Source organism: Agelaius phoeniceus, chromosome 2, assembly GCF_051311805.1.
Source record: "Agelaius phoeniceus isolate bAgePho1 chromosome 2, bAgePho1.hap1, whole genome shotgun sequence".
Lineage (NCBI taxonomy): Eukaryota > Metazoa > Chordata > Aves > Passeriformes > Icteridae > Agelaius > Agelaius phoeniceus.
In genome coordinates, this window is record NC_135266.1 from 112,858,138 (window position 1) to 112,879,601 (window position 21,464).

Below are 21,464 nucleotides of genomic sequence, written 5' to 3' on the forward strand. Positions count from 1 at the left end.
TAAAGTTCAACTTCTCAGGTCATGCTCCTGGGTGCATTTTCCAGGCTGGAGTCCCAAGAGAAACTGTGAACATAACTGGCTGCAATCAGCTCAACACACCTGGCTCTCACAGAAGGAGGTAAGCAGCAGAGAAGCCAAGCAGCACCACTCCCAGAAGGAAAACAAATGCAGGGAGAGGTGAATCACAGCTCTGACCCCACAAGGCCAGTGTCATCACCCCCAGTACAGCACCAGGAACGCAGCAGCACATCCAGCACGAGCTCCCTCCCCTGCTGCTTACACCCAGGAGGACAGGCATGTTTGGAGGAAGGAGTGATGGCTAAATGTAGAGAAAAAGCACCCTGGGGTGCTGGCCTGGGATCAGTAACTGTGCCAAGGAAGTGACAGTGGAGAATCTGTCCCAGAGGACCTGGCAAGTGTGGCAACAGAGCTCCCCAAGGCAAGTGGGCAGGAGTAGGAGATTACCTGGGGTACAAGGTAGGAGAATTAACCCTAGCTCTGCTATCTGCAGAAGAAAAAGGGCTCCAGGCTGGGTCACTAATGCAGGTCCATGCAAGGGGACAGCTCTGGGTCATGCAACACTGAGCCCCTTCATTTCATGCGTTCAGTGTGCTGGAATGAAGGAGCAGCAGCTCTGAGGAGGAACAGCAGGTCTTACCCCACTGGCAGTGAAGGGAAAGGAGCAAGTCCTGAGCACCCAGGGAAGAGGAAGCTGCTCTGTGCCACAGCCACTGCTGCTGAGGAATGAGCTCCTCTCTTCTGAGCTCTTCCTGAACTCCTTCAGCACTCAAGCAGGAGTACAACCATCTGCCAGATGGAGCAGGCAACTGTAAAGCAGGGAAGCAGTGCTGTTCCACAGAGCAAAACCACTCTGGGATCAAGCAAGCAGCAAACTTCAGTTTCCAGACTTCACTTCTGTAAGGAAGTTTCCAGCTCATTAACTCTGCTTGCTTAACTTTATTGCTGGATGCTGCCAGAAGCAAAAAGTGTCAGGTTAAAGCACAGACTTTGTGGCCTTTGAAAACACTTGTTTGAGCCTCCACTCAAGAGTCTGGTCATTCCACTGGCCACCTGTAGTAAAAAAGGCATCTTTCACATCCATCCCTGAGAGGATTCCTTAAACACTGAAATTATTAAGAATTACTAAAATGAGATGAAATAAAGGCATTTACAGAAATATGACAGAAATTAACAGAAATTTCCTGAATTAAGAAAGTTTCTCACTATACTCCACAAATGTCTTGGTAGCTAATTATTTGAAAATCAGTCCTCTTCTCCCAGCATTAAGTGTGCTATAAAGCAGCCTCCTTTTCCAGTTCTCTTCATCTTCCCAGCATCCTAAGCCTGCACAGTCACAACCATCCACTGCTTGGCTGCTCACTGAGCCTTCAGAGAGAAGGAGGAGCATGACACTGAATAGTTTCCCTGTGGCTGCCATGGATGGGCTTGGACAAAGAACTAAGAGTCCTTCATTCTCCCCTCATTAGGTTTCTCTGGCCATTGCTAGCCCAGCACAGCCACTCTCTGGTTTCCTGTGGAGATCAGAAAAGTAGCACAGGGCTCTGCACCCACCTGAATGCAGGGCTTCAAGGAGAGCACAGCTCTGGCTCACCCCACTCCTAAAGGTGAGGTTCAGAAGAAGCCACCTCCAGCTCTTCCAAGGCCAGCCTGACAAGCCTCCACCCCCCACTCCATGATGGTTTCAACTTGACAGCTCCTAATAAACCAAACTTTAAGAAGCAGTCCCTGGAGAGCCTCTGGAAGATAATTAATGCTCTAATGAAGAGCATGACTGCCTTGCTTGCTCGACGGCTCCCAGGTCAATCAATCTGCTGTAGACTGGCTTGCAAAAAAGCAGTGAGGAGCCCAGCACCCCTGGAGTCTGCTCAGTTATCATCCCCTGCCATCCCTCCTCCCATGTTCATTACTGTCAAAATCCCAGCAGCAAGAGGACAGATTTATAGAGGCGATTGCAGCTTCTCCCTGAGCGCCCGATCCAGATTTAGTCACGAAGGAACAGGACAAGGGACAACACAAGGATGGAGGGGTGGGGAGCTGCATGACTATGAAAGGGGTGAGAAGGTGCTCTCAGGGTGGGGGTGTTGTGTGAAAGCCCTGCTTTCTTATTCTGCTGTTGCCAGACACAGTCTCCAGCACTCAGACCCCAGGACTTTGCTGAATCACCCCCTCATTTGTGCTGCAGGGGAATGATAAGTGCAGTAACACACAAAATGACAATAGCAATTTGGAACACCAGCACAAATCTGCCCCAAGCCTCCTTGCCAAAAGAGAGAGCACTCTGCAGACACCCAAGCCTGCCCAGATTGCAGCACAGCCCCTGTTGTGCACTGTCTGCTGCCCTTGTCTGAGTCCTGCAGACCACATGGACATGCACTGCTCCCAGACAGTGCCTGCTGTCTCATCCCCGGACATCTGGCAGGGAGAAGCAAGATCCAAGGAGGAGATGGGAACAGAGCCTGCCTGACAGCCCTTGGGTCTTCCCCTTGTCCTGTCTGAAGCTATCTACCACCTTCCTCCCTCAGGCAGGACCCAGAGCCCAAGTGCTGTGTGTCCTCTGTGCTGTGCAAGAACAGGGGCAGGGAACAGTGAGGTCAGCTGGCATCTCAGTGAGCACTGAGAGCTCAGCCTGAATCCAAATGTTTCCAGGGCCACTTGGATTCAACAGGAACCCCCTGCTTCCCCTAAAACCCAAGGAAACTGTAAGTGCCAGGGAGCCACCACACATGTCCTCTCCAAGGACAGGACACAGCTAATCCTGATGGATCTCTCAAATATCAGTCCACTAAGCCTTGCATGCTGGATGCTCTTCTCAACCTGGAAAGGGACAAGGCAAAGGGCAAAGCAATGTCTCTAGATGGGAAAATGGTGGTGAACCCTCAGGGGAAAGGGATGAGGGCCTTAGGGATGAGACTCAGGTTTTCAGAGGCAGACCAGATACCACAGCAGAAAGGGAGCCCCAATCACAAAAGAAATCTCTACTCCTGCACTCAGGGCTCACTTCTAGTTCACACTGCACTACTGTGCATGGTCTCCTGCCAGCTTTGGTTTCAGGAAAGCAGCTGGTGTGAACTGAGATGTACTTTTATTATTCTTCCCCTTCTGCTGCAAGAAGAGCTCACCAAGAAAGAAACAACAGGCATCTTGAGAGATGGAAGTAAAAAGGAGAGCACTGCATTGTAGGGAAATGAAACAGCCACAGGGTATCTAGCCAGTGTGGTCTCCATGTCTAACAGCCCCCCACACCAGCCTGGAATTCTGCCCCAGCTTACAGAAGTTAAAACTCAGCAGTGGCCCTAAAGCAGTGCAGGTCTCTGTCCCTGTAAAGCACACATGAGCTCCCAACCCAAGGTGTGCAGGCTTGCATGACACCGAGCAGCAGGCCAGGAAAGGGAGCTTTGGATCCCAGGGCTACTGCTGGTCAACTCACATGATAACTAAATTCTCTATAACCTTTCACACACACAGCCAGCACCCTTTATAGGGGATTTCCTCACACTGCCAGTCTTTAGAACAAAAAGATCCCAAGGGATCAGGAACATCACTCTCAAAAGCCAACTCTGGCTCAGATGCCACACAGGAGATTTGTGCAATTGTGCCCACAGACTTTGTACTCAAGAGTTGGGTTAATGCTGCCATTGCCTGCCTTCCTTGCTCCCTCCTTCAGCACCTACATGTTTTATCTCTCAAAATACTGCTCATTTCTTCTTGGATTTCACAAAGCAAGAAGGCCACCACTAATTTACCTTTCTCTCCTCAACACACTTCAAAGGCTGATGTATACTGATTTCCATGTCTGCACCTGGAACCTATCAAATAGAAAGGTCACTCAAACAGGGAGCAGGGGTTTGAGAGGGAACTAGAATCCCCACATTAACTTACAGTCTAGAAACACATGCCAGCTCCATTTGCCAAAAGACCTCCAGACAAGCCTTTCTTATGGTGTCCCTTAGTGGAGATAGGTCACCCCAAGCATATGGGTCAAGGCAGGCAGCCATGGCTAATGGCAAAGGAAAGGCTAGGACTGAGACACCAATGAGCAGCCTGAAGTTATTTCAGATTAAGGTGACTGTAGTGGAACAGAAGTAGACAGCGCTCTCAGCTGTTTAATAATTCTGGGGTGCTGAATGACCCTTTTTGGAGAAGCCTTGGATATTTATCTAAAAACCAGCACCCACTTCATCAGCACAGGTTTGACTGGGAGGGCTCTAGGACATTCATTCAGAAGTGTCTGGGGAAGGTGTCTCCCATGTCATCCTGGATCCTCTCTGGAGATCAGCAAGCCAAAGACCCAGGAAAGACACAGTACAACCTTCTGCCACCTGCAAAACCAGAGAGAACCAGAGCAGTCCCTGGTCTGACTGCCAACATTTCATTCAGTCATTTCATTCATTCCCAGAGGCTGCCTGGGACACGGTAACAAAACACACAGAGGGTGCAGCCATGGTGCTGGGAGAGCTCTAAAGAGTCCCTCTTCTCTTCCATCCCCACTTGTGAGCCACAAAGCCTCAAACAGTATGCAAGGCTCACTGAACTGACAGCTAAGATTTATTTTGCAGTCATTTGCTGATCAGCTGGGAGACAGGGAGAGGTGAAAACCATGGAGACCTGGACAACTTCTTCTGTTAAGGCATCACTTGAGTGTTACTGCTCCAGTAAAGAACAACAGGCAGCCAGAGCATGGTTTAACTGAGCCGCCTGCCACCCTGAGCTGTGACACACAGGCTCTTCCTGAAGCTGTTATCAAGGATTTCTCTTCCCCTCTCTGTCTCACACACAGATATGCATGCATGGGGCTGTGAAGAAGCATGTTACTCCAGGGACCACATCCATTCAACAGTGCTTCCTAAGGAAGTAAGCTAAAATGATGAACATCGCCAACTCGACCTTGCAAGCAGTAAAACATGTATTACAAGGCAGCATAATCAAGATAAATGGAGAAGATTAACCTGGAGATGAGGGCAAGGGAGAGAGAGGGAAGAAAAATGATGGAGGGCTCATGAGGTGGCTCGAGCTCACAGCATCCCCTGAGTTGTCTAAAGACAGGGTTGGGGAAGGTGGAGGAAGTATGAAGAGGGATACTGATGGGAAAAACATAAAGCCCAACCAGCAGAGACCCTAGGAAGGAGTCCTTCTGCATAGGAACACAAAAGGAGAACTCACAGGCAGCAAGGACCTGAGCCAACAGTCTTGAAGGTGTTAAAAGCCTCACTCCAAACACCAGTTCCATCCCTAAGGCCAAGACAGCAATACAGCATTCAGCTCAGTAACAACCCACAGCTATCATGGCCACCCACATATGTTTGCACCTTTCATGCACAATAGGGACACCACCAAAATATCAGTGACAAGGCCTACAGAAGGCCCCTCACTCACTCCAGTGGCTGTACAGGGACAGCACCTTTTAGGTTTTCTGACTGCCCCTGCCACATCAGTGCCTGTTGCTTATCTGCTGCACACTCTTGTGTGGGCACCCATGGCTGTAGAGACTTTCAGCCAAAAGGGGGTCAGTTTCTGGTGAGGATGAATATTAGGCTCTTTGATCACCATCTGTTTTTGAAGGTGCCTCCAGCAGAATGAGAGATGCACTGAGTTATTAGAGCAGAGCTGCAGCACCCCACCTATGGGAACACATCTCGCTCTTTGATCCTGTTTGCCCCATTCTTCTCCTCTCTTTTCCAAGTCTGCCCTGATAAATGGAGTTGGCAATCTGAAAACCACCTCTGCCTCACAGGAACACTCCAGACACTGGACTGAGCTCAGCCACCTCACTTCCCAGAAGAAAACCCCAGGAACAGCATACAAGAGGCAAAGAGAGGACCCACTTCCCCAGAGATGGATAAAGGAGCTCCAACATAATCACAGCTGAAGAGCTGAGCCAGCTACAAGTGAGAAACATCACTCACTGCCAGAAGAGCAGGTCTAACTCAGGGGAGACTGTGGCAGTCCTATTTGTTTTCTGAAAAATCCCTTGGCCCAGGATTTGCTCCTGGGAAGCTGAGAAGCCTCAGAGAAAAAGGAAAACAAATTCTTATCTCATTTGCTTCTCCTGTGTTGTGCTCACATGTGGAATGTGTTTGGAGATTGATTATCAACAGGTGGTTGTTTCATTGGTTTCATGTGAATTGTTTTGACTCAATGCCCAGTCAGGGTCAAGCTGTGTCAGGGCTCTGGAAAGAGTCACGACTTTTTCATTATTATCTTGTTAGCCTTCTGTAAGTATCCTTTCTGTATTCTTTAGTACAGTTTAGTATACTATTCTTTAATATAATGAGTATCAAAAAATAATAAATTAGCCTTCTAAGAACATGGAGGCAGATTCATCATTCCTTCCTGCCACGGGGCATCCCACAAATACAACAGGAGATCCCTGCAGCACCAGCACATACCCTGTCAGAACCCAGGAAATTCCTCTGGCTGCCCTGGAGGACTTGAGCCCCTGTGAGGGGGCTCAGAGACCTTGGCATGAAGTCAAAACCACCTGTGCCTTCGATTTTAGCCATTGGAGAAAACAATTACCAAGCTTATATGAGGATTCACAATCCATGAAAGTTTAAGTAGAATGATAGTTTGTTACAAGATAGAAAAAGTAGAATTTTGAGTTTTTAGAATGGGGGTTCAGAAGCCAAAATGGAGGGATTTGGGCTTGCCTCGTCCTTCTTCTTCTTAGGTTCCATCTACAGGGTGATGGTGGCAATTTTGGATTGGTTTAGAGTAGAAACACACTGTCTAACATAGGTGATAGGTATTGGAAAATTATTGTAAATAATGCACATGTAGTTTTTAGTATAAAAAGTTAATACCACCTCTGAGAGCAGCCAGTGTGCCTCAACCCGACCTGCCAGACAGACCTCGGCGGGTCAGAGAAAGAATGTTAGAGATAACAGCAAATAAACAACCTTGAAAACCAGAACAGAAGAATCCTGATTTCTCCAGCTGCTGGGCTGGGAAAAGAGACTCTCTAACACATCTTGGGGTCATCCTGACCACAGAGACTCAGAGAATACCTCATGCCCCCAGCCCCCTCCACGCCCCCTTGGCGCTCACCTGGCCGCAGGACCCTGATTTCCAGCAGGTTGGAGGTCCTGTCCGCCAGCCGGGTCCAGCTGCTGTTGTAGTTCTTCCTCCAGAGCTCGGCCACACACTGGTACTTGCCGGCCTCGGTGTCGCTGGCCCTGCTGATGCTCAGGCGCACGTTGTTGCTGGACTCGGCCTTCTCGATGGCGGTGCGCGTGCGGAAGGCCGCGGCCCTGTCGCCCCACTGGACCCCGCCGTCGCGCGTGAAGGTGACCAGGTCGTGGAACTCGGTGCTGCCCGCCGGCTGGAAGCGCCACGTCACCGACACCGGCACCCAGGACGGGTAGTGGGGCTTGATGATGCACTGCAGGTCGAAGGACTCGTTGTAGGTCACGCCTGGGGTGCGGGAGATGGCGGTGACAGCAAATCCGGCCTCTGTGGGAAGAGAGGAGAGGGCTTTGAGACACACCTGCCCGAGGGGGCCCTGCTGTCAGCATGCAAAAGCCAGCGTGGTCATCCAGTGGTGTGATCAGCCACTCGAGCTGTGTCAGCTTCTCATTTGCTATGGCCAAGTGAGGTGAAAAGCAGAGGCAAAAACACATAAGTGGTGATGGCCTGAGTAGCAGTGACGGCCTGAGTGAGCATGGGCTGCAGCCACAGCAGGATTGCCCTCGATTTCTGCCCAGAGGAGTGAGATCCCCTGAGACACAGCCTCTGCAGGCTGCCAAAACCCTGTATGGAAATGCAGCAGCACAATGGCAAGGGAGAGCACCTGTCAGAACAGCAACTCAGCAGTAGCCCCCTGTGATTCACATCCACCTCTTGGGCAGGGGGTCCCACCCTGTCCCCCAACCCAGGTCTGCATCTGGCTGCTGCAGCTGGAGGAAGAATGAGGAAAGCAAGATGTAGCAGCCTTCAAAACATGCATTGTAGAGGCGGCAATGGTTACAAAACCCCAGGATGGAGGCAAACTGAAAGAAAAGCTGGTTGCTCCTGTTCTTCACACAGCACAGCTTTTGCTCTCTTCCAGATCACAACTCCAGGACAGCTTTATGCAGTTATTCTCACGTGTCTGCCACTCTGCAAGCTGGTCAATACACTTTGACTTGTTTACCCCCAGCACTCTGTTTGTTTAGAGGAGTTGAAATTAGCAGTCTATTAGTAATTAAAAAGTAACATTTTCCAGTTAGCCAGTCAGGCATACATATTCAGGCAAAGTATTTCCACTGCTCATTTGAACCAAGCTGCAGAGAGAAACATTTTCTCCTCTTCCAATCACTTCAGTGTGGCCAGCAGACTCAGCAGGGACCTCGTTTTCTTCTGCCAATGTCCCCAAGAAGCGCTCCCCTCCTCAGAGGCTCCATGGGGCGTCCTGCATGGGCTGACAGTTCCCCCTCTCCCTGCAGTGCTGACCACCCCAGCTCTCAGCAGAGCTGCCACTGCTTGAGGAGACCCCAGACAGTGCACAGTCAAAAAAGGAACATCTTCTGGATCAGCACGGAGCTTCAGCGTGCCACTGGCTCGAAAAGATGAGCCAGGAGCTCCCTGCTGCTGCAGGCAGACCAGGCACAGCATGGAGCCCACCAAATCTGCTCACTTCCAGCAAATGCCTCTGCAACCCCACGGCGTCACCGTGCCAGAGCTCCAGGACGTGTAAATACTGAGAAAACAGGTCAATCTTCGGGATTAAAGCCTCTCACAGCATGTTCAGTGATTACCCAGGAGGGCAGTGTGAGACCCAGGCTGCCTCCCCTACAGAGCTGTTGCGTCTCAGCCCCACACAAGCCCTCACCTTCAGACCCCACAGCAGCCCTCCGGCCCCAGTAAGTGTGTTAGCAGGCCCAGCTCAGAGAAACCCTGAGCCAGAGAAGGCCCTGGAAAGCCAACTTAATTTCACCAACACCAGGTGACTTCATCAAGTTTACTCTCCAGTTGGCCTGGGCAAGGAAGCTTCATGAAGTCATGCAGAAGCCAGGCGTGTTTCTCAGGTCTTCAACTCCATCAACGTGGTCATGGCACTTAAATTAACAAACAAAAGCCCTTCTTCTTTTGGGACTTGGTACAAACAGCATAAAAGTGGATTGATTTTCTGTAAAACCGCCCTACAAAAATACACCACTCCCTCAACCCCTCCTTCTGTGGCCAGACTGGGACTTAAGTCTGTGCCACGCACTCAAGAGCCTCAGAAGTTCAGGAACATCTGGTCTCTTCTGCCAGCACATCTCTCTCTTCTGGCTGCTGCTTCTGAGCCACCCTGTGGTTAGATTTGTGGGCTTGAACATCATCAGTTAAAGAGTTTCCTACCCCAGCAGGCTGGCAAAAAATGAGACCTTAACTTGAAATGTGAGTGTCACTAAATTTACTGCATTGTTTTTAGAACAGCAGTTTCTGAAGCCATAAACCTCTTTTGCTTTTTTCTTAGTACCCTGAATTTGAGTTTCTCAGGACATTTCAAAAACATGAAGCTGAAGAAAAAAACCAAAACAACCAGATTCAGCAGCAAAACAATACTCAATAGTTTCTCTACTATATTTTTATGAGGTACTTCAGCTTTGCTAGTTAAAGAGACCTAGGAATTTCTTAAGCCTAGGCAGAATATGCTCAACAGCCAGTGACTGAGGAGCAGAGGAGGTGAAACAACCTTTCCATCACATCTTCTGGAACTGCTGTGCACTTCTGAGCATCTTAAATTTTAACAAGAGTAGAAGTGACACATTTTAAAATCTTAGTGCTCAATCTCAAGACTTTTACAAATGGCAGAGTAAAGGGAAGGGCTGACACTTGGGACTTGTAGCAGGACAAATGCTGCTGACCTCATGAGGAAGACACCATTGAAATTAGATGAGAATCTTGCTTTAGTTCTTTTCAAAAGAACATCCCTACCTGCTTTTGGAAGCTATACAGAAAAGATTTCTAACTCCAGACAAAACAGCCTCTGAAAGGAGGTCAAGAGTAAAGGAGAGGAAAGGAGGAAAAAAGCAAGATTTTCATCAGAATACAATATGACTTTGAAGTCTGGTCTCACACACATCTTGTCAAAGCTTAAGATTAATACTTCAGAGTACCAGTAAGAGCCACACAATCCCCACCCTCCTGCCAAAATTCCCATCTCAACCTTTCAATAGAGCTCCCTGACTGTCCTAGCCTTGGCATTCTGAAAATCAGTGGCCTCACAGAAGCAGTCATCCCTTCTTCAGCCTTCTGCAGATCCCTTTTGGAACCAGCCCAAGGGGACCAAAGTAACTCACAATCCATGCACACTGTCAAACTCCCTACCTGCCCTCTCCTAAACTGATGTGGTTTCACTGTGTTGGAACAGAGGAGCCCCTTGGCAGAGCAGAGTACCAGCTGCAGTGATCCCAGGTACTGGTTTACTTTGGTCATGACAACATGGTGGTTCTGGGCCAGCAGCTCAGTGCCTCCCTGCAGAGACAGCAAGGTCCATTCCTGACTCACACTTTCTGCCAAGAGATGCTCATCATTTCTGCTTTTTGGGCCAACAGATGCCCAGCATTCTGCACTCCTGATCTGGTGTGGTAAGTTTTACCCAGGGCAGGCAAGGAGGCTTCAATGTCCATGGGCTGCCATTGGAGCACCACCACTGCACTGACCAAGACTCAGCTCCAGTACTGGCAGGACACATCGTGGCACTGGCAGCCTCTCTCCTCTGAAGGACACTGGAAGCCCTATCCATCTCCTCAGCCATTCCCTGCTCTGCTCCTGCCACAGCCACCCCTCAGACTTTGCCCCCACACGCAAGGGCGCATGCAGGCCTTTTGCACCAACCTACGAGGAGCTGTGGGCAGGCTGCTGGGTGCCTCCATTTTGCTGGCAAGCACAGGCGGGAGCGCTGAGAACGCTCAGTGATCTGCAGGTGACCTCCTGGGGGATGGCCAGGCGCATGGGGGACCGTGGCCCCAGGGCCCCCCACGCCTCAAGTACTCACCCAGAGCAGTGATGGACACCGGGGTGCTCGTGTGCCGCTCCCCAACCATCTGCCACTCCCCATCCAGCGTCCGCGTCCACTCGGCCACCCGGCACTCATAGTGGCCCTCGTCCGCCTTGACGCTGTTGAAGATCTCCAGGGTGAAGGAGCCGGGCCGCACCTGCTCCACCTGGATGCCCCCGTAGCTGCTGCGCTCCGCGTAGGCGGGGCCGGGGTGCAGGGTGCCCTCCCGGTCCAGACGCACGATTTCGCTGCGCCGGTTCAGCTTGTCCACCAGCTGCCAGGCGACCGACAGGCGGCTCTGGGGCCCCAAGCCCGAGCGCACGTTGCAGCCAAAGCGCAGGCTCTCTCCCTCCAAGACATTGGTGGCGTTGTTGATTATCTCCAAGGAGATGCTGGTCTCTAAGGAGAGAAACGCACACACACAGGGGAGATGATACACACTCGCCACTGCTCGGGCTGCAAGAAGGACGCTGCTGGCCAGAGACGCTTTCCACCAGGTGCAGGAGACTGCCCACGCGTTTGGGTCCAGGCACGTCTTAACCTCACGCGTGACCACATCCAAAAACAGCTGGTGGGCAGCGAGCTGCTCCTGGTGACTTGCACACTCAAGGCAGGTGTAGGCCAAAGCTGGGAGAAATCTCTGCCTAGGGCTCAGGAGACATTGCCGTGTCTTCTGGTCACAGGTCCGGGATGGGATCTCGGCAAAACTTGAGGGAATTTCTGTTGCTACAATATGCACTGCGTGCCAACTGGCTCTGCCAAAAAAAAAAAGCTTCCAGTGCCCTGTGGCTTTTTCAATTCACGTCATCCTGACCACCATCTTGCCACATCCATTCCTACCAACAACTTTTGGGAGAAGCTCTCCCAAAACTCCCACTTAGAGGTAGCTATCACTGTTTGGTCATGTTCAACAAAAAAATCTGGTATCTTGAGCTTCCCAGAGGTGTAAGGCTTTGTGGCTGGGTTTTTCAGAGATACTGAGTGCTGGTTACTCCTGCTGCCTTCCATCACAGTTATGGACACTTAGCACCCTTAAAAAAATCATCACGTTTGTTCCTACAGCTGGTGATTTATCAAAGGCAAGAATCAAATCTGAAAGGCGGCTGGGTCTAGAAACAATACATTTTGGAAATTTGTCCAGTGCAAGATTTCTAGCTAGACTGATTTTAAAAGCCAAACAAATGAGACCAAATATTGGTAGGACAGAAAAGAAATAGAATTTTTTTTTGAGAAATGAGGAGGGGAAAAAAAAAGCTAGAGGAAAGGGCTGCATTTCCCTACAAATCTCAGAGACAGGAGGCCAGTAAAGCACAAAATCCTCTTGCAGCTACCCTCTGCTTGTTCCAAGCCCACTGCCACTTCACTGGTAGCCTGGGAAACCCACGCAAGGTTCACCATGCCATGGCCACCAGAGTTTCAGAGAGCAAAACAAGGAATGAGTCAGTGGAATCTCTCCTCTCAACCTGTTATTTCTGTATTCACCATGTTTATCTCACACATATAAAAGACATTCAAGGCAAGCCTCCAGTTGTTTTCACCAGAGCTGGCTGACACACAGTGACCAGGATGGAGCTCCATGCTGAAGAGCACTGTGGCTCAAGGAGCACACCTGGTTTCTTCCAGTACAGCTGTCTTGCAAGACAGCTGAATCACCATCACATAACAGCCTGCAGGAACCCGGCGGCTCCTAGGATAAAGCAAGGCCAAGCTGGTCTCCCCACTATGCCTGCTGAGTACTTTACAGAGCACCCAGCTCCCCGCAGAGCAAGGCCAGGAGCGGACGTGAGGAGCAAGTCAGAGGCTGTCACGTGTACCTTCAGCTCAAGAACGGAACTGCCAGCTTGGTGTCATTACAAGGTGGGAACATGACTCCCCACCTATGAACCTGACACACACCCCTCCTTTTCATCCCCTTCCCAACAACAGAAATACATCTTGCCAGTAGGGATTCCAAGCCCGAACAGCATGTGAACTCTCATCCTCCCTCTCCTGTACTGCTGTGGTCTGGGCACATCACATCTTTCCCAGCTACCTGCCCAGTACAGCAATGCCCTCAGGAGGGGATGGGCACGCCCCTACTTACTGAGTGGCATGACAGTGATGGGGATGTTCTTTGGCCTCTTGCTCTCCTTGTCGATGAAGTCTCCCGTCACGGTCTTCTCCCGCTCGGTCACGCGGCAGTTGTACTTGCCGCTGTCCTCCAGGCGCAGCCGGTAGATCTTCAGCACGAAAACATTGTCACTTTCTTTGGCCACCTTGAGCTGGCCCAGGGCCTCGCGCTGAGCAAACTCGTTGTTGAGCACCGGCACGGCGTTGGGCCCCAGGCTGGCGATGAGGGAGCTGTTGAAGGCCCAGGAGATGGAGAAGTAGCGGTCGGGGATGTTCTGTGCCTCCAGGATGCAGCGGAACTCCACTGGCTCGCCCACGATGTACATCCGCTTCTCCGTCTCCAGCCGCACGCTGAACTCCTTGTCTGGGGAGAGAGACTCGTGTCAGGATGGCAAAGCCCACCAGGACAGCCAGCACACCTCATGTCAGGTGCTCACAACTTGCTACTCCCTGCATAGCCAATAACCCTCAGACAAGCACATTCAGAGGTAAAAAGGTTAAGGACTTGTTTTTGCTGTGGGAGACCAGATGGGCTGTGCTGCCAGAGAGGCATCTTCTTGCCCATCAAGCAAAGAGCAAGCAAAGGCTTCCTCAGTCACATCCCTGTCCTCCACGTAGCAGCTCTGGAGCATCCAGTACCACTGTGGAATATGACCTGGAGTCATACTCCCATCCTGCTCAGCCAGAGTCAAAAGGCAGAACTTTTGGGGATATCCCAGAGGAACAAAGAGCTCAGCCAGGGTCTTTAGATCCTTAGCAGGAACCTGTGCTGGGGGCTAGGAGAAGAATTTTGACTTGTAAATGGACCTTGTGAGATACAAAAGCACTTGCTGAAATGTTTAGTTTTATTCCCTGCTGTATCACTCTTACCTCCTAACTTACCAAAATCCTCACTGTCTGTGCTAGCACCAAGTGCTTAAGAAGTATGTTTTAGCTTCTGTGCCAGCCCCAGATCCTTGACCACATCAGGAGACAGGTGTCACCCAAGCTCCCTTGCTGCCCTTTGCTGGCACTTCCCTTGGCTGCAGGCAGTGCCTGGGCCCTCCTTTGCCCTGTCTCACCCTGCCAGCAGCCCCCCACGTGGGGCACGTGGCAAAGCAGGGAGCCAAACCCCAGCCACCTAACACAGCACAGCCCCATTTTCCATCTCCTCCCACGGCCCAGCCCAGGGAGAAGAGGCAGAGGAGACACTGACCGGTGGCTTGCACGTTGACGATGGCGCCCTGGGAGCGCTTGCGGGTCATGGCGTACCAAGAATCGTCCGGGTCCTGGATCCACTCCGCTGCCTCACAGTAAAACTCGCCCTGGTCTGAGGGGTGCAGGTTGTAGATGGTGAGCTTGGAGGTGGTCTCCCCAACTTTGTCCAAGCGCACGTCCCCCGTGGCCTGTCGCTGGGCGTAGGCGCTGCCGGCCCGCAGCACGAAGTCGCGGCTGAGGGAGATGATCTCGACGGGCGCCTCGCTGCCACGCTGCCGGTACCACGCGATGGAGACGTGGCTGTGCTGGGCTGTGCTCTTGGACACCTCGCACTTCAGCTCCAGGGAGTCGTGCTCCACCTTGTTCAGCGTCTGCGGGATCGCTGTCACCCGCAGCGAGTCCGGGATCACTGCAGCAGAGCAGGACACAAACAGCCCAGAGTTAGCAACACCAAAATGCTCAGGGCAAAGGCCAAACACCTTAGGAGAGCTGGGGGAGAAGTTTCTTTTCACAGTTGCAATTAAACATTAAGAATTAGCTAGGCTGTGTTAACTCACATTTAGCCCCTAGGAAGAAGAGAATTGTCCCCAAAGTCCTTGGCTGGGAAAGACCATGACCTGCAGCACAAACTCCAAGTGCAGTGCTTAAATTCCTGCTCAGTGGGCCCCAGCAACTGAACAAGGTTTTCCACCACACTGCAGAGCAGCACAGTTTATTGCATCCATTTCCCATCAAGGCTTTTTGTCACAAGGAGCCTCTCCTCCATCATATGCCCCCCCAGCACGTTCTGTGACCCCCCTCTTGCCCACATCCTTCAGCCACTCCTCAGCCCTGGCATGGTCTTCACCCCTCCTCAGTCACTGGTGGGACCAAGCCAAACATACTCAGTTCCTTTAATCTTCCCTTATAAAAAAGTCAGGAGATCCAATTCCCTTCTCCATAGTTTATATTGTTTCCTCTTTTAATGACCCCCTCAGGCCGAAGGAAGTGGCTTCTGCATTCAGAGGAAACTGGCTCCTCTAAGGGCAGCAATACAATTGCATCCTGACCAGAGCTCACTCCCAGGACACAGCCACCTCAAGGCACTCGGTAGTAAAACTGCTGGCTACTTTTCCACTTGATTAACTAGAGGAAAGGAAGTATAGCTGCTAAAATCAGGATGAAAACCAAAAACTGCAGCCCTCCGACCTTGCTTAGATTTAGAGAGAGGCTTTACCACCAGAAGATGAGACTTTTTAATAAAGAAGCCTTTCTAGACTTTGCTGTCTCAAGGAACATCATGTGGAAAGAAGAATGTAAACCTTCTCCCCAGCTCTGCAGGCAAGGCAGTGTTAGTGAGCCTGCTAATGCCCACGGTTTTGCCACATACCAGTGGAATATAATTAACATATCTCAGTTTGGTTTCATTGACAGCTCTGGATGGTTTGACAAAATTAGCTGAGCTGCCAGAAGCTGCATCTGTTTCATTCAGGCACTGTTACAGAGAGCAATGAGCTGCAGTGAAGACAACCACTGGGATTATTTATGGCAGAAAAGTCAAAATCAGAAGAGGGCAAAGAAAAAAAGGAACAAGCTGGGAGTAAATGAGAGGGAAATCTTCCCACATCCAGTCCTGATGGGAACATTTCCTTTTACTACACGTTCACCACCCAAGTCACTGCCTGCCATGAACAGTACCTTGTAGGCTGCTCACATGGCAGGTCATTGCTCTGTCCCTGTCACCACCACGTCTTCGACTCCCTCCCTTCCCCTCATCTCTCTCACTGGAACCCCCATTCCCTGCTCACTGGCAATACTTTCTGGCCAGGACCCTTCTTCCTTCACCTTTCCCCTTATCCCTGCCTCCCAAACAGTGGTGACAGCAACAACTAACCTTGCCAGTTCACTGCACAAGCTTTAAACTTCTCATTTCAAACCTTACTGAATAATTTTCACACATGCACAGCTCCTTTCTCTTTGCCCTCCAGCCATGGGCTCTTACAACTTCTCCTATGTTATTTAAATAAATTAAGCCTCATCATCATCTTGCTGGAGTGGCTTTCCTGAGGAGATGCTTTGAACGCAGAGCCTCTGTGCAACAGCTCAAGGGGTGAAAGCAGGTACCTGTGAAGGAAATGTGCCTGTCCTCTCTCCCCTGGTCTGAGAGCCCTGCGTACCCCACCAGTTCCCTGTGTGCCCCCCAGCCCTGCTCAGCAGCACAGCTGCTCTCTGGGTAAGCACAGGGAGCTGCTGACCCCAGGAGCCTGTCTGGCTTTGCAGGACAAGCCAGGTCATGCTCCAAGAGGGGACAGGCACTTGGCCTGCCAGACGTGGAGCTGCCTACTTCCCAGCAGTAATACAATGGGAAGCCTGTCTGAAGGCTGGGTCTCAGCTAAGCACTTGCCACACCATTCCCTGAGCAGCTTGGAGGCTAGCACAGACATAATTTTTCCAGCTGGAACCATGACTTCATATTTCCAGGTCATAACCCAGCTGGAGGGTTAGCATCCTTTATCCCACATAGGCAAGTTTTTGCAAAGTGCACTCCTGGAGAAAAGTCAGGAGGTGTCAGCGTGTGGTTAACGCTGTAATTTAACTGTGGTAACACCTGACACATTGTGCTGCATTCCTCCTGCTACTTTACTTAAAAAAGCCAACCAAGATCCTCCTGGTTAGAGGAACTGGTAAGACCTTTTGGGTCACACACAGCCTTTAGGCTGTTGTCTTATGTCAGCATGGCAGGGACAGATATTCAGTCACTGCCACCTTCCTAACCAGGAGGACTTGACACTTGTTTGATAAATGAAAGCCCAGTTTTCCAAGGATCAGATGATCAGGGAGGAACAAGCCAGAGCCCTGAGGTGGCTGGGACAGGGGAGAGGCTCTGTGCTTCACACCATCACTCTCATTCTTGGCCAGTGATGCACAAACAGCTGTTTTATTTACACTGTAAGATGTGCCTTGGTGCTGCGTTCAGTGAGGGGGGAAGTTGGCAGGAGAAGAGAAAATGCAATTCCCAAGGGACAGACCCCACTGGCCTGCACCAACAAGGGGTAACTGAGAGGGGACCTCATCAATGGATGCAAGTGTCTGAAGGGCAAGGGTCAAGGTGGTGCTGAGCAGTAGGAGGAGAGAAACATGAGGAAACACTTCATTTCTGTGAGGATGACAAGAGCACTGAAACAGGCTGCCCAGAGAGGCTGTGCAGGCTCCTTCTCTGAAGACACTCAAAAGCCTTCTGAACACAATCCTGAGTAATGTGCTTTGGGGCACGATGCTCAGGCAGGGAGATTGTACTAGGTAACCTTCAGTGGTCCCTACCAATCTCACCCATTCTGTGCCTCCATGTGACTAGAGAGCTACAGGCATGGCTTAGCCCATCAGGCTGGAGCAGACTAGGGCAGCAAGTCACAGAGAAAAAAGGGAACACCAGGAAGGTGCTCACCAGGGCAGGACAGAGCATGCAGGATGTACATTCTTGGAAGAGAAGCTCCTCCCAAGCCAGTCACCCTGCTCAGGTGGCACAGCCATCATTTTGCAAATCAGGACACGAGTGAGTCTCAGCACAGAGCTCACCTGGGAGCTGCCAGCCACCCACACTCATCCTGCAGCCACCTGCCACAGGAAGCACCAGGGCTTCTGGGGACACTCTGCAAGCTGAGCTCCGCTAGAAAGCAAGGACAAGCTTAGATGAGAGTCACCTCCTGTATCAAAGGGAGCAGAGCCACACCTGAATCAGAGCCAAGTGGGATGCTGCAGGACACATCCTTTTGCTCTTTCTTTCTCACCCAGCTCCTGCCTGTTTCTCCTCTCTTCTCCTCTCAATGTGCCATCCAGGCAGCCTTCCCTGCACTTCCCCCAGCATCCAGCCTTGCTTCCTCCTTGTTCCCAAACACAAGTCCATCCCTGCAGCTGTCATGACTCTCTGCAAATGTCAGTAGAACTCCCTTCTCTCCAGCATCAAGGTTAGGTTTGGCAGCAAGCAGCTGGACAAGGAGAGGAGTGACTGAAAAGCCATTCCTGGCAGCAAATCTACTGTGCTACCATCCCTGAGCCAGTCACAGCTGACAGCTTTGAGCTTGTACTTACAACACTTAAGAGCAGGGAATACAGCATTTCCTATGAGTCGCCAGGCCACAGGTCACTGCAGAGGGTGCTGGATGGGCTGCTGAGCACAGGGTGCTCACAACCACCACCACCTTTTGAAAGCTCCTGAAATACTAAATATAAATATTTCCACTAGAGGGTGTCAGGGACTCAGGCAGGGAGAGTCCCAGGAGGAGGAGCTCAGAACTGCTCCCCACTGGCCAGGGCAGCCCTCCTCAGGCAGCCTGCACACCCAGCTCCAGTCAAACCCACCTCAAATGCACACACCTCAGTAACACACCATCAACGAGAACTCAGTCAGCTAATTATGGCTAATTTCAGGACAACGAGCTGGCTTACAGTCTCCCAGAAAACAGGTAGGGAGCAGAGACTGGAGTTCCCAGGTGTGCACACCTCAACACACTTTTCTCCAAGCCCCAGGACAGGCTCCAGGCTTCCAGCAGCTCCCAGTGCCATGCTGAACTCCGCCCACGAACACAAGGATGATCCAGGTGTCTCAATTTTCCCCAGGCTGGCTCTGGTTCATCCTTGGGTCTCCAAAACCCCAAACATCTCCAAAGGATAGGTTGTGAAAGCTTTTATGAGCCAACACAAAGCAGAGATCTACCAATGTTTTCTCTACTCCCAGGCAAGGCAGCAAACCTGGCTGAGACTCCCTTTCCTTGCTAAGAGATGCAGGAGGAGCATCAGGCTGGGGATACAATGCTGTGAAAATCACTTAGCACCACAGCAGCCTTACACTTCAGGCACTTCAGGGGTAAAACAACTTAGATGGCCTACCCAGTACAGCTGGACCATCTCAGGGCCACTGCAGAACAAGCAAAACCCAGCAACCTCTTCTTCCCTTGGATTTCCTTATAGTTTTTACCCACTGATAAACTTTAGAGACACTCTAGGTGCCACCCTGTGCCCCCAGCTGCCTGCTTCATGCCACCTGGACAGAGCTAAACTTACCAAGTATCAGGTGTCAACTATTTAGGAAGAACAAATGCATGTATTCCCCACCCCTAAGAAGCTGTTTCTGGCAAAGAAATACAACCTGGATTTTGCAGGGAATTAGTGCAAAAGATGTTTCCATCTGCCCCACAACATCTTGTTGCCCCATAGGGATCACAGCTCAGCACCAACAAACCTTCCACAGCCCTCCAGCTGTGTGTGCAAGACAGAAACAAGATGCTCAAGCAATCCAGAGCTACCCTGGTGAAGCCAGAGGTGAGCACTGGGGGCACCTGAATGGCAATGAGGGTGAGAACATGAGGAACAGGAACGCAGCACTTTGTTATTAGACTCTGCAAAATGTGCTAACCCTTCTGTGACCAGCCATGCCACCCCAGGGAAGGAGGGAGGGTCTGCCACCAGAGACACAGGAGCAGCTGAAGGGCCCTGTTTTCTCCTCCCTGGCAGCTCTCAGGGATCCACATTCCTCACCTCCCTCCCCCACAGCACTATTGATTCCTATTCCATCCAGGATCCAGGTACGTGTGCAGGCGTGCAGTGGGAGGGAGGGGGTGCTGCTAAGGCAGGAGCAGTGTCTAGATTAGCAGTGTGATCCTCTGGAGCCCTCCTGCCTGGCAATTAGCTGTACATGCTGATCCATACCTGCTGCAGCAGCAGGCACTCCTCTCTGTCAGTCAGGGGCACGTGCAGTGCCTTCAGCAGGGAGCAAACACACACCCTGGCACGCTGCAGAACTGATGAAGACCCTCAATGTCACCTTTGCAAGGGGGGAAAAAAAAATCTGAGCTGATCATGCCACTGGTAGCATCTCTTCAGCTTGTTTTATTTTTAAGTACCAGCTAGAAACTCTCAGATGGCTGCAGGCAGAGGAAAGCTGCGTTTCTGTTGTTGCTGCTTCTAAGTTCCCTCCACTGCCCAAGGTCCTACCTGAGGATCAGAATTTGAGAAGTAAAACCTACCACCCCAAGAGGTATTTTCACTGTGACTGAGGGTGCAGGGTCTCTGTGCAGAACCTTCACTCTTCTCTTCCTTGCCTACCAACATATAGCCACAGGCTCTGGCTACCACAGGGAAAAATAAGTATTAATAGTCTGGTTGGTTGGGGATTACTTTCCTTCAGCAAAGCCCCTTCTGCACTGAAGAATAAGGACAGTTAAAGGCAGATAAAATACTGGCAATTGTTTAACTAAACTAAAAAAGAAGTCATATACTTCTCTAAAATATCAAATTCCTTTCAAGGTCCTGCAAGATTCTTTAGGCTGCACTACTGCTGTGGCCTAAAGAAAAGCAGTCAAAATATACTTTTCATCTTTATGGAAGTATTTAGACCTTATTTTAAATGAGAAGTTTAACAAAGTCACTTTCAGTTGCAACTCAATCCAGAAATGGATAGTGAAGCACTGAACTCGCTCTCACTCATATCACTGCAGCCTCATATGGTAAGAGCAGGAAAAAACAGAATAAAATAACCCATCCCCAGGTTGCATGCCTGCAGCTCTTTTAAAAGGGCAGTTTGCTACTGATTGAGCTGCTGGCAGAAGACAGGAGGGGGCTGAAGAGTTAAGTGAGACAGCATGGCAGTTGTTTCACAGCAGCAGTAATAAATCCTCCGATTACAATGGTATCCTTGTTGGTACATTAACGACTGCCTGGAATGATTGTGCCAATAGAAAATGCATCTCCCAATGCGACTGGGTGAGTTCAAGCAGCAAGTGAGAAAGGGCAGAGTGAAAAAAACCAAACAGAAGTAACTAATGTAGGAGAAAGGGGAGAAGAGAATCCGACAGAAGATGCAAAAAGTGGAAATTAGGTCAGCTTTCCGACTCAGGGCCTGAACTTCTCCTTGCCTGTCGAGGGCTCCGCTTGTCACGTGTCCAGCATACCCATCTGAGGCTGTGCTCCCTCCCAGGCAGTGGCAGAGGGTCCCACTGCCCAACCTGCTCCATCTCTCCACAATGCCCCTTGCAAGAGGTGCTTCCTGCACATCTGAGCTCTGTGAGACCCCTCAGACGTCATGGACAGAAGCATCACACCCACCGCAGGCCCATGGGACAGCAGTGCTCTCCTGCAGCTTCCCCAGCCCCACACAAACCCACAGGGGCTGGCAGCAGGTACTCCAGGACCCCCTCAG

The 21,464-nt window shown here is 50.9% G+C and overlaps 1 protein-coding gene across 1 annotated transcript in view; it reads right to left on the reverse strand.

Annotated features, from left to right (window-relative positions):
* IGSF3 (immunoglobulin superfamily member 3) overlaps window positions 1–21,464 on the reverse strand; it is a 94,066-nt gene that overhangs the window by 19,286 nt on the left and 53,316 nt on the right. The window contains exons 3-6 of the mRNA XM_077174555.1: window positions 14,289–14,699; window positions 13,068–13,457; window positions 10,982–11,383; window positions 7,066–7,470 (exon numbers count right to left, since the gene is read on the reverse strand). Of these exons, the coding sequence (XP_077030670.1) occupies window positions 7,066–7,470; window positions 10,982–11,383; window positions 13,068–13,457; window positions 14,289–14,699 (1,608 nt within the window). The remainder of the gene's footprint in view (window positions 1–7,065; window positions 7,471–10,981; window positions 11,384–13,067; window positions 13,458–14,288; window positions 14,700–21,464) is intronic.